Genomic DNA, 12,449 nt, shown 5'->3' with positions numbered 1-12,449 from the left:
CCGTTGAAAAAGTGACGATGCCGTGCGAACACAGCAGACCTAATGAGTGCAGATGAGCCACAATATCCTGGATGGCAGCTGCACACTAATTTAGGTTTTCACAGACACAAACAAACACGATGCAGCTGCATGTATGGTGAGCTCCTGATTTAAGAGCTTAAAAAAAAAAAAAAACGGCTTTTGTTTGACAGAATAACAGAATCTTTAGCTGATTTATTGTGATGACTGAGTGGAAAATATTGTGTGTCGTAAAACTGATCGCTGGTCATCTGTGATTGCGATGCAGATGTGTTTTTACTGCGGACTGCAGGGAAAAAGCAACGTGCCACTGCATTGCTGCAAACACAAAAAAGAGGTTGCAGATTTTCTTGGCTGCAGCAATGCAGGAGCAGTAAAATCCTGCTCTCACACAAGGTCACTGCTTTATGGCTTCATATCTTCCTGCTCTTAAAACTCTCTGGTGAACCGCAATTACAAGACCAGCAAAGAATTAATGGGATTTTATTTCTTACTCCAAATTGTCACAAACGTTTACGTTATTAATGGCAGCCTGTGAGCCCAATAAGGGAATTTACTTTGTGGTAAAAGCTGGCCATCAGAAGCCAATTTTAATTAAATTTATATTTTCATTTGCTCCAGAATGCCGAGACGCTGCCGGCTCACTGAAGGTGTCTCAGGTTTTCCAACATGGGAAAGCTTCAATACATGTTCGATGTGTAAAATTTAAACGTGTGTGAACTGTGTTTTAAAAATTAAATATATATACTCTTGATCTGCAGTGTTTCCCCCGACTATTTAAATCAGACGTCTCACCAGTATGTTCACTGGGTAGCAATACAACGCACGGCTGGAGAATATTTACACAGTGTTTGCTTGAAGACTTTGATATAGCGTTGGAACAATTTATCGATCAACAAAACAATTAATCTACAAAGATTTTGATCATTATCATCTGATAAATCATTTGATGTGAGTATCAAAATCACATCTCAAATGTGACAATTTGCTGATTTTTAAAAATGCTTTTGAGGTTTTAGGAGTATCTGACAAAGAAATTTAAAGACTTTACCTCGGGAGCAGTTGTGATGGACATTTTCACTATTTTTACACAATGATAATATTTTGGGGATGCCCTGTTCACTGACATTAGTAAACCATTTCTTTCTCCTTCTTCTAAATTTTGCAGCTAGGATTTTAACTGGAACATCACATCGTTTCACTGGTCCTTGCATCCCTGCACTGTGTTCCACTTGTCTTTATGAATTATTTCTAAAGCTTTATTGATAACTTCAAGCTCTAATGGGCTCTAATGGGGCAAATGTGCATTGCTGCTATCATTCAGCTGATTTTACCTCATCTGGCGAGGTTTTTATGTACCCCTTTATTCTCCTATTATTCATTTATTGTCATTATTATTATTATTATTATTATTATTATTATTATTACCTTCTTATTATTTTTGGCCTGTTATTACATTGTGTTTTGTAAAGCACTTGGTAAAATTGTTTTTAAAAAGTGCTACATACAGTTTGGATACACCTTCCCATTCACTTGAATGAGAAAGTGTGTTTGACTGGTACTGTTAAGCTTATTATTATGATCACTATAATGATTTTTTTTTTTAAAGAAAGCGCCTTAAACACAATATTGATGTTAAGCTAATATTGATATATTACCAAACTTTTAACAAGGATTGGGAAAGCTGTTATAATGGTTTACATTTTTTACGTGAGAATCAAATTAAATTGAAATCAGATGTAATATTTTCTCACAGGAAAACAGTAATAAAAGATTGTTTGTTCATGTATGACAATCTCTGGGGACATAGCGAGGGTCACAGCACCAGTTAAGACCATTAGAGCCAAAAATAGAGTCTGCCCCATAGCAGCAGCTGACTCTGACTGCAGCTTTAGGTTCCGGTTGGTGCAACGACAGAGAGAAGTGAGGAGGCGGGGAGGGAGGGGTTAAACACTGGAGGAAAAGTTTTCAGAGGCTTCATAGGACGCAGTTTGTTAGGTCAAACTTCTCCAGACGACTCTGCGCTAAATGTCGCTCGACTGGAGAAGAAAATAACGCGCAGAGACTTCAATTATGTCTAAAATTTGGCAGACAAGCCCGCTCGAAGTGTTTGAAACATAGTCGTATCTCTGGAGTGATACTGTAGTGTCTCGTGTCTACTCACAGTGAACGATGGCAACTGGAAATGAGACAGTTGTGTACCTGTCTGAGCAGGTGATCGTTTTGTGCTCGTGCGCGCTGTCGTTCGTGGGCTCCTCGCTCATCATCCTCACCTACATTTGTTGGTCAGATCTGAGGACAACTCCGCGGAAACTGCTGGTGTTCCTCTCGATGTCTGACTGGCTCTCCGCCGTCTCCTACGCTTTCGGAGTCTGGAGAGTTTTTCACACAAATTCAGTGGACTGCATCGTTCAAGGAGCGATATCCACTTTCGCCAACACCAGCTCTTTCTTCTGGACTGTGGCCATCGCTGTTTACCTGTACGTCTTCATAGTGAGGTCCAGCCAGAGAGTCGCTGACAGCTTAGTGTTGTTTTTCCACCTCGTCAGGTGAGTTGTACTCTGTGGTTGCACTTCTGTTTTTGGATGCTGACTATAATGTTAAAGGTACAGTGTGTAGGATTGTGATAGGACCGCATCTAGCGGTGAGGTTGCAGATTGCAACAACTGAATACATCCCACCCTACGGTGGCCGCGAAACTCGCGAAAAACGCGAAAGTCCTTCTCTGGAGTTTTTGGTTTGGCTGTAGAAACATGGCGACCTCCATGGAAGAGGACCGGCTCCCTGTGTAGATGTAAAGTGCTCATTCTAAGATAATCAAACACAATCATTCTTATTTTCAGGTGATTATACACTAATTAAAACATAATTATGGATATTATATTCCATTTCTGCCAATATTTGGATCCCCCTAACTCTAACACACTGGTCCTTTAAAAGTTCAATGTGTAAATATTGGCTACCTGATGTGCTGATATGCTACGTTGCCACTACGTTGCTACATTGCCATATGGCCAGTTTACACATAGCTGGTTCAACCCAGTGCAGTTCATCAGATCAGCTGACATGACCAGCTGATGTCTCCCCGGCCAGCATCTGCAGCAACCGGCTGCTCTGACGGCATCAGTGAAACTTTCCAAATAGACATTATTTTGATAAACTGCCCACATATTGGGAATCTACATGTTTACTTTCTCGCCTGAGAAAATATTAAACCTCAATAAAGTGACATATTAATAGTCCTACAGAAAAAAATTCAGCAGCATTCAGCCCGGCTCCACCATTACTGCGGGGGGTGCTTCTTCTTCCTCTGATATTGGACTGAGGGCAGACTGGATGCTACAGTGACTCACTATCGCCCCTCAGGTACAAAGTGGTATAATGAGACAGGGTGGACCAGAGCTAGCTGGTTTAGCATGATAATTTCAGTACATATCTCTGCAATACAATACAAATACGTCTTTGACATAACGTCAAAACTGTTAATTCTTCACATTCTTTTAATAATTTTAGTTAATTTTGGAATGTTTTAAACTAAAATCCAATTCTTACATGTTGAACCTTTAAACCTATTGGTGTGAATTCTGCACCAGCAGTTAAACAAGTCAAGTTTATGTAGATTAGCTTTTAAGTACCGCCAAAAGTATCTTGGGATCAGTGGTGGAAAGTAATTACGTACATTTACTCAAGTACTGTACTTAAGTACAATTTTGAGATACTTATACTTTACTTGAGTATTTCCATTTTATGCTACTTTATACTTACACTCCACTACATTTCAGAGGGAAATATTGTACTTTCTACTCCACTACATTCAGGGTGGGAACTTAACTCTTTGAAATGTGAACATCTACCAGCCACTGACAGATAAATGTTAAAATTCACCAGCTACTCAATAGTAAATCATTATTTTATGTATGAAATCTACCAGCTACTGTAATATTTTATCAACATGTGGCTGGTGCTAATTTCCCGCCCTGACTATGTTTATTTAACAGCTTTAGTTACTTTTCAGATGCAGATTTGACACAATGGACAATATAACAAGCTTTTAAAATACAACACATTGTTAAAGGTTCAATGTGTAAGAATTGGTCACATGATCCAAACAAATAGGGGGCAGCATATCTACCCCCCCATCCTCCCCCCCCCGACATGTATCATCCCACCATCATTATCACTCACCGAATATAGCAGAAAGCTTACTGTTTACAGTGAATTAGGACTATGGTGTTATCAAAATGCTACAGACATTAGAACCAGTGGTATATTGCAAGAGAGCTTCACAGATCAGAAAGCAATTGCGCCACAGAGATAAATTACAACATAACTAAGTAACAACTAAATAGTTACACACATGCCCCGAGGGTAGGTGTAAGTCATGAAATGACTGAATGATTTCTGCCACACAGCATCATTTTTTCATTTATTGCTGCCATTTTGCAACACAGTAATCCAGTAGAGACCTAATTTATAGATATGATATTTCAATGTCAATCCAGCTTACTACCATGTGCTATGATGCCAAATGGCTCATGCCAGCTTTCACATAGCTGGTTCAACCCAGTGCAGTTCATCAGATCAGCTGACATGACCAGCTGATGTCTCCCCAGCAGCATCTGCAGCAGCCGGCTGCTCCGACAACGTTGGTGCAACTTTCCAAATAGGCGTTATTTTGATAAACTGCCCACATATTGGGAATCTACATGCTCACTTTCTCACCTGAGAGAATATTAAAACTCAATAAAGTGACATATTAATAGTCCTACAGAAAAAAATTCAGCAGCATTCAGCCCGGCTCCACCATTACTGCCGGGGCTACTTCTTCTTCCTCTGATGTTGGACTGAGGGCAGACTGGATGCTACAGTGACTCACTATCACCCCTCAGGTACAAAGTGGTATTATGAGACAGGGTGGGCCGGATGGGGCCGGAGCTAGCTGGTTAGCATGCTAACTTTAGTAGATATCTCTGCAATACAATACATATACGTTTTTGACATAACTTCAAAACTGTTATTTCTTCACATTCTGTTGATAATTTTAGTTAATTTTTGAATGTTTTAAACTAAAATTCTGGCCAAGTCTTACACGTTGAACCTTTAAAGATGAAACCAGTGGTTTCCAACCTTTTTGGCTTTTGCCGTCTTACAAAAAGCAGTGTGTAGTCAGGGTCACATTTCAGATGTCCATGACTTATGAACAGCTTCACCAAATAGTGATTTTTCCATCTAAACTTCTCACATGGTTACATCTCAATAAATGTTTAAATGATCCAATATTTCACAAACTGAAAACAGCTTTGTGTATCAGAACTTTGTTTGCCTGGCACAGAACTGCCTGCTCTGCTGCCAACTGTTGACTGAATTTAAATTGTGTTGTTATCATCTGACACCTGCCTCAAACTGTAAAACAGGTTATTTTCCGCTTATGTTATGTTGGTCTAGTTTGCTTCATAGAAAAACACAAAGACTAATCTTAAGTCTTAAGTTAGCCTCACTAGCTACTCCAGGGCAGGCAATCAACAGCGCTAACAGCTGTGTTTCCATGGCAACAAGTCATCAGGGATTTTTCCAGATAAGCCAGTTATTGGTCTGTCCAACTGATATTCAGGGAAATCCTGGCATTTATTTATTTACAGAAAAGAAACTCCTGAACTTCAGTATGTTTTTATAAAGCAACTGATGCCTCAGATTTCTTTTTAATTTTTTTTTATTTCATTTTATTTATTTTATTTTATTTGCACACATAAGACTGCATAAAATCCAGATAATAAAAATAAAAGATATGACAGAAGATGTCAAGAAGCCACAAGCTTATACAACAGACCTCTCCTCAATTTAAGGAGAAAAACAAACAATAATAAAAAAGGAAGAAAAAAAAAACCTCCAGCATGGCAGGTGACCTTATAACCTCTGGTCCCAGACCAGCTTCTGGACTACAACTCTCAGAGGGTCAACTGATGTTCATTGGTCCACAGAGTTTAGTTTGAGACACTATATTCATCCTAATGAGTCATATTTGATTGTATAGCTGTGAATCACATCATATTACCACATCAATCACTCAGCACTGGGCTGCTGTCAGTGTCCTCTGAGCTGTTCCAGTCTGGAGGGGAACCTCCATCTACAGGATTTGTGTCTAGAAAACATAATCATCACTCGTCTGTTCTTCTGATGTTCATCTTGGGGGGACTGGAGATGAGCACACATTACCCAACTCATGCAGAGAGAACATGTAACATTTATTTTTGGCATCACATATTCAAACATGTTTGTTCCGCAGCAGGTGGATTCTTGAAAGCATCTCTGTAAGATGCTGACTGTGACACTGTTGGCTTCAGAGAAGGTTTTTAACATCAAAATGGGGTAGATCAATTCCCCTCAGTTATCACAAATGTTTTTCAATGTGCAGACATTTAAACTGTAACAATATCAACTCAATTTTAGTTTAGATTATCCAAAAATCATCCAAAAAGTTTTAGATTTGATCATTGTTTGATCACAGAATTTTGATACTAGTCTCGAAACAATTACGTAATATATTATTTTTTTAGTATTTATCATTCAATACTGATGAGCTGAACAATTATATCACATATGTCTTTTAGCTACAATTTTGTTAAGGTAGCCCAACTACAAAAAGCTGTTAAAAATCACAACTACAAAACCATTTTAGAGTTCATTAAATGCGGTTACATTATAGTTTAATGAGTATCTGAGCATCTTGTTTTATTAACTCTAGACTTTACCTTGAAAGCTCTGAATCGACACACGTTTCACCCTTTGTGTCAGTTTTCCTTCATTACATTAATGAGCTGTGCGTGTTGATTGTGAAGATGTAAAGAGGGAGTCAGTTCCCTCTGGTGTAGCGCTGTATAATTGAGCTATTTTTGGACACAAGAACATTCTCACCCCTGGGTGCGCCTCACTGCAGTGTCTGCGGTTGTCCTTCTAATTTCACTTCTCTGAATTCTTAAATAGCTCCATTGAGTTGAAGATGGCACAACAGAGCCATTCATCGAAGCTTGTATACATAACATACACACAACTAGGCCTTAAGCTTAGTGTTATTTATAATGACCAGCCATGAATTGAGAGGTGTTGCTTCAGGGGGGAAACATGGTGAACGTTGTTGCTCAAAGTGCTGAAACCGTTTTGTGGTTTTATGATTTGCAGAGCTAAAGCAACACAAGTGTGACTCTGCAGTGTGTACTACGTAACCCACACAAGCCCTAAGCACAAGATAATCACGGATCACATGGTGTCACATGTCTTTGCAATAGTTGTGAGTGTTGAACCCACCAAACATACACAGTTGGTGGAGATATTTTAAAGATAAGATGTTGACCTTTTGGGGAAGTTATATTAATTCCTCTAAACCCTCTGTTCTAGCTGGGGTGTTCCTCTGGCTATCACTATTGCAGCCGTGTGCCTCAACAAGATTGGCTACGATGCATCAGAGGTGTCGGTGGGCTGGTGCTGGGTCAGCATCGATGCTGATGACCGAGTCCTGTGGATGCTCCTGACAGGAAAGATCTGGGAGTTCCTGGCTTACCTCACCCTCCCCATCCTCTACATCCTGATTAAGAGGCACATCCACACAGCGGTGAGGACCGAACCAGGTTTTCTAGCAGCCACATGCTGCCTCCTTTGACACCACTGGCAAAGGCATCAATAGGGGAAACATGTATAAAAAAGATTTCCTCTCCCCAAAAACATTATTCACAACATTATTTAACACATAGACAATACATTAATATATTAAACACGGTTTGAACTAGAAAACACTCAGACAACTCTCCACATTTGTTGTTCTAAGAGACAGAAATATAAAATGTTTAGAATTTTTAAATCCCCATCTGGGTTTGGATCTCCATCAAAATACACAAACTGATAGATAATATTGGGATACGCACGTGTGTATGCATATGTTCATTCAAGTAGTTATTGCCCCTCAGGAAAAAAAAATCTCATATTAAGAAATCCTCTAAAAAAAAAAAAAAAAGTCCTGAATCTGCATCAAAAAGTTGTTTGTTGGCCCACAGCCTCCAAATCTGATCAAATTCATATAGAAGTTTCTGAACATTTTTAAGACATCCAGCTAACAAATAGTGTGTTAAAACAAAAGGGACCCTGAAAACAACCTTTTTGGCAGGGGTAATTATTTATTTTTATGACATTTGTCATCCTCCAGTATCATGTCTGGTTTAGGGATGCGACTAACGATTATTTGCATTATTGATTCATCTGCAGATTATTTGCTCAATTGATTAATTGTTTTGTCTATAAAATGACAGAAAAGTGCCTGTTATAATGTGTTAGAGCTCAAGGTGATGTATTAAAACGTCTTGTTTTGTTTGATCAATAGTCTAAAATCCAAAGATATTCAGTCTACTATCATGAATGACTCATAATGACTCAAATCCTCACGTTTGTGGAGCTGCAGCCAGTAAATATTTGGCATTTTTCCTTAAAAAAAAGACTAAAACAATTATTTGATTATCATGAATTGACTAAGCATTGCAGCTCTAGTCCGGTCTGCTATCATAGCTGACACACCTCACTCTCTTTATTCAGAGATTTTGCTTTAGTGCTTCATGTTTTGATGAATAAAATATTTATGTCCTCTGCCTGACGCAGCATGCCGCCCTGTCGGAGTACCGTCCCATCTTGGCCAACAGGCCTCCAACACACTCCTTCTCCTCCATGGCTGATATAAAGATGACACTCATCCCTGTTATCTTCATCACTCTGCGCATTTGGAGCACAGTGCGCTTCATATTGCTGCTAGTCAACTCTCCAGCCAGACTGAACCCGGTGCTGATGACTCTACATGTGAGTGTAGATTAAGTTTATTTTATTTAGGATGTCCATCCACTGTAATCCACAATTTACCTCTTTTTATAAACACAGCCTTTATCCTTTAGATTTTGCATGTGTGTGCATGTGTGACAGCACATAGGTTTGGTTGTATATGTGTGCTATCATTAGTTCATGTTAAACTTGTGATGCATGCTGTTAAGTATGTGAAACATCACTCATTCATCATGGAAAGTTCCTGTATTAAACTGTATTTTGGAGAGTATTCTCCATTTTTACTGAGAGTGTGTTTATTTTTCTATTTGATGATAGAATAATGCAACAATTCATAAAAAAGTAAAATTTTAAATAAAAATATTGAATGTCAGCTGGTTCCTATCACTACTTCCTACATTCTGAACACACTAAGAGGCATTTTAATCCAGCATAATAATCTGTTTCATTATCTGTTACTTATTACTGTATCCGTCGCTACTTTTCCCTTAAAGGCTTTTGTTTTGATCCAACAGGGAATTGGCAACACGTCGCAGGGAGCTGCCAACTGCATCATGTTTGTATTGTTTACTCAGCCAATCCGCACACGCCTCTGCACCACGCTCTGCTGCTGCTCCAAGTGTCGAGAAGAGGCGCAGCGCTCACCTGACGCCCCTCATGGGCTGCTGCCGGGACATGACCCCTCCACCCTGAGAGAGGAAATCAGCACCCGGACTGATAGATGACGATGCTCGATTCTGTGGATAAGAAAACAGAAGTTGACAGGAGGGGGAGTGGTGGTTGGCCTCCGCTTCACATTGAACCTCATCACAGCAAGTGCCTGCGGAGAGGGTCGGAGATTCTGCAGGTGGGGGCACATCTGTGTCACACGCCTGCACTCTGGGTGATAAGGATGATGCTGCCTGATTGTACACCAGCATTAAGTGAAGCATTTTGTGGATTCCCTGATATGCTATATATCAAACTTCAAATGCCAAATGACTTTATACTTTAAATATGTCCTCTGGTACACTCCGCTAATTGCAGATAAGCAGCTTTATTTATCATGTACTGTGTGCACTCATTCACATTCTGAGTTCATCGCTTTGAAATGAGTATTCAGTATTCATCTTGTTCCACTATGCAAGTATTGTGTTTATGGGGAAAAATACCTCCATGTACATATTAGTTCTTTATGCGTTCTAGAAAGTTAAAAACCCACTTTGGGTAATAAATGTACTGTAAATCTGTTTGAACTTTTTTTAGTCATTGTTCTGTTCAGACTCACGATCTGAAGGGTTGAAAGGTGGTAAAATGTCTGCTCTTTGTCTCACGTAAAACAGTTGTGGTCACTGTGAGTTGTGATGTTACAGTGAAACTTGTCAAGCCTCAAACTTCTCCTTCACAATGATCTTTAACACTGTACTTGCACTCTGCAGCCCATCTGCGTGCTCATTGTTCTGCTAAAATACCGCTGCATACACCGCTGCTGACAGAGACACAGCACCCCGACGAGGGTTGTAGCACAACGGTGAATTTAAACATGTTTGTTGTTTGAAATATACTGAACATACTATATCCAGTATGAGTTTGGATGTATTCAAAACCTTTTGTGTGAAAGAAACTTGTTTACATGGGACCATCTATTTTAAATATAGTAAATAAAATGACAGTCTTGACACAGTTTTCTGTCAGTGTTCGATTCACTTGAATACTTACACCACCATATAATCCTCATATCAGGTATTCATTCTCCTTGATATCTTTGTCTTGTATTTCTCAAAGCCTTCTATTTCTTGCCGAACCTCACAGTTGCAACATTTTTCAGTTAGTATCGTTAGTCACTCTAATTTACTCGACATCATCTCTGTCATCGTGGTCAGGATGCATGAAGCATCATCACATGTCATCCTTCCTCCTTGAAACCCGAGCCTCACTTCTCCTTTGACCCCTGCTGTTTTTGGCTCCCATTTGCCCGACTTAGCTACCGGCTGAATGCATACCAACAAAGGGTATGAACCCACTGAACCCCGTGAGGCTCCTGGGACAAGCTGCCTTACATTGCCACTACTTAGGTCATTTAGTTGTTTACAATATTGTTGCAAGATCCATTGAGTCTTAATGCGCTTGCCTCAGAATGATGAGCTATGTCCAAATAAGATTAATTACTGTGGTTGTGGTGGGAAAGGTGAGGAAGGAGAAATTTCACTACGCTGACAGTCAATTTTCTCTTATCCATAAGTGATTATTGTTAGTTTGACTCTCACAGAGGGCAAGTGCTTATTTAGGAAGTCTTGTTCAGGTGGTATTATGTTGAATTTATGGATCTTGAATGGTCTCTGTTGGTCTGGATGATGAATTAGGCAATGCAAACGTGTAAAATGTTGTAATATCAGGTCAGACAGGCTTTTCGTTACACTGCAACAACACTGTAGTCTTATGAGAGGAGTTAGTTCTCATACATTATTTACAGAACATGAGGGACTTTATACTGTTTAGACTGAAAATATTAAACACATAAATACACAGTTTTATGAGGTAAAGAGTTTTCCTTAAATCTAATTTTATCTGCAGCCTAAAGTAATGGGACACAGTGTAGAGGTTGTTCTCCCAGGACCATCAGTAACACTGGAAACCATGTCTGGGAAAATAGAGGAAGTGACGACTGTTTATGCTGATGAAATCCAAAACGGCCAGTTAACAGTTTTTTGTCCTTGAGGACCAGCACACAGATGACCGACACTGTATTTCCTGCAGGAATTAATTCACTGTATTAGTTTTGAGATTTGGCTGACATTGATGCGACTCGAGCGTGTGGAAACACTTAAGGAAGGGGGTTTCTGCTCTCTCCTCTGCTGGCTCCCTGCCCACTTAATTCATTAAGTTGAAGAGCAGCGCAGGGCTGCACTACGCAGCATGATCTGACCATTCACCAGTCAAGTTAATGGAGGCCATTATTTCACAACACGGGCTGTTCATTTGGCTGTGTCAGTAGTTCTCGGAGCCAATTCTCAAACACATTGTCCACCAAAGGTAATGGGCAGTAGGTCAAAGCTGCAGCGGGATGTTGAAATTAGAGGTGACAGAACCATTTTTATGCCTCCACGCCAGCGACAGCCGTGGCCAGAGGCATTATGTTCTCAGGTTGTCTGTCCGTCCTATTCTCATGAACGTGATATCTCAGGAATGCCTTGAGGGAATTTCTTCAAATTTGGCACAAACGTCCACTTGGACTCAAGGATAAACTGATTAGAATTTGGTGGTCAAAGGTCAAAGGTCACTGTGACCTCACAAAACACAATTTTGGCCGTAACTCAAGAATTCATATTCTAATTATGACAAAGTTTCACATAAATGTCTAATAGGATAAAAAGATGAAATGATGACATTTTATATCCAAAAGGTCAAAGGTCGACTTCACTGTGACATCATAATGTTCTGCAAAAACACTTTTCTGGCCATTATTCAACGCCATAACTCTCGCCATATTTCACATTTGGGCAGATACTTGGTAATACTAATCTCAGTGCCCACTTTAAAACTGCAGTGATTTTATTAAATTCCTTCAAAGTCCTTCACTACAGATATTATATAAGTCTGGACAGACATTAATGTAAACTGCAAGTTGACTGAGCGGT

General features: G+C 39.6%; 1 protein-coding gene across 1 annotated transcript; it reads left to right on the top strand.

Annotated features, from left to right (window-relative positions):
* Positions 1–669: 669 nt before the first annotated feature.
* On the top strand, positions 670–10,495 carry gpr157 (G protein-coupled receptor 157). Its single transcript, XM_067592007.1, has 4 exons — positions 670–2,567; positions 7,411–7,624; positions 8,659–8,853; positions 9,348–10,495. Exons 1-4 carry the CDS (start codon positions 2,191–2,193, stop codon positions 9,555–9,557), a joined length of 996 nt encoding a protein of 331 aa, XP_067448108.1. The 5' UTR covers positions 670–2,190; the 3' UTR covers positions 9,558–10,495.
* The last annotated feature ends 1,954 nt before the right edge of the window (positions 10,496–12,449 follow it).

Source organism: Thunnus thynnus, chromosome 6 (assembly GCF_963924715.1).
Source record: "Thunnus thynnus chromosome 6, fThuThy2.1, whole genome shotgun sequence".
Classification (NCBI taxonomy): Eukaryota; Metazoa; Chordata; class Actinopteri; order Scombriformes; family Scombridae; genus Thunnus; species Thunnus thynnus.
The sequence above is the reverse complement of the archived record's forward strand: the minus strand, read 5'-3'. Positions and strand labels throughout refer to the sequence as shown.

Bases quoted from the DNA above. Each gene is read 5' to 3' on its own strand.
- gpr157 (XM_067592007.1), top strand. From the start codon at position 2,191: ATGGCAACTGGAAATGAGACAGTTGTGTACCTGTCTGAGCAGGTGATC. The intron at 2,568-7,410 runs GTGAGTTGTACT...CCTCTGTTCTAG, and splicing joins TTGTTTTTCCACCTCGTCAG to CTGGGGTGTTCCTCTGGCTA. The intron at 7,625-8,658 runs GTGAGGACCGAA...TGCCTGACGCAG, and splicing joins AGAGGCACATCCACACAGCG to CATGCCGCCCTGTCGGAGTA.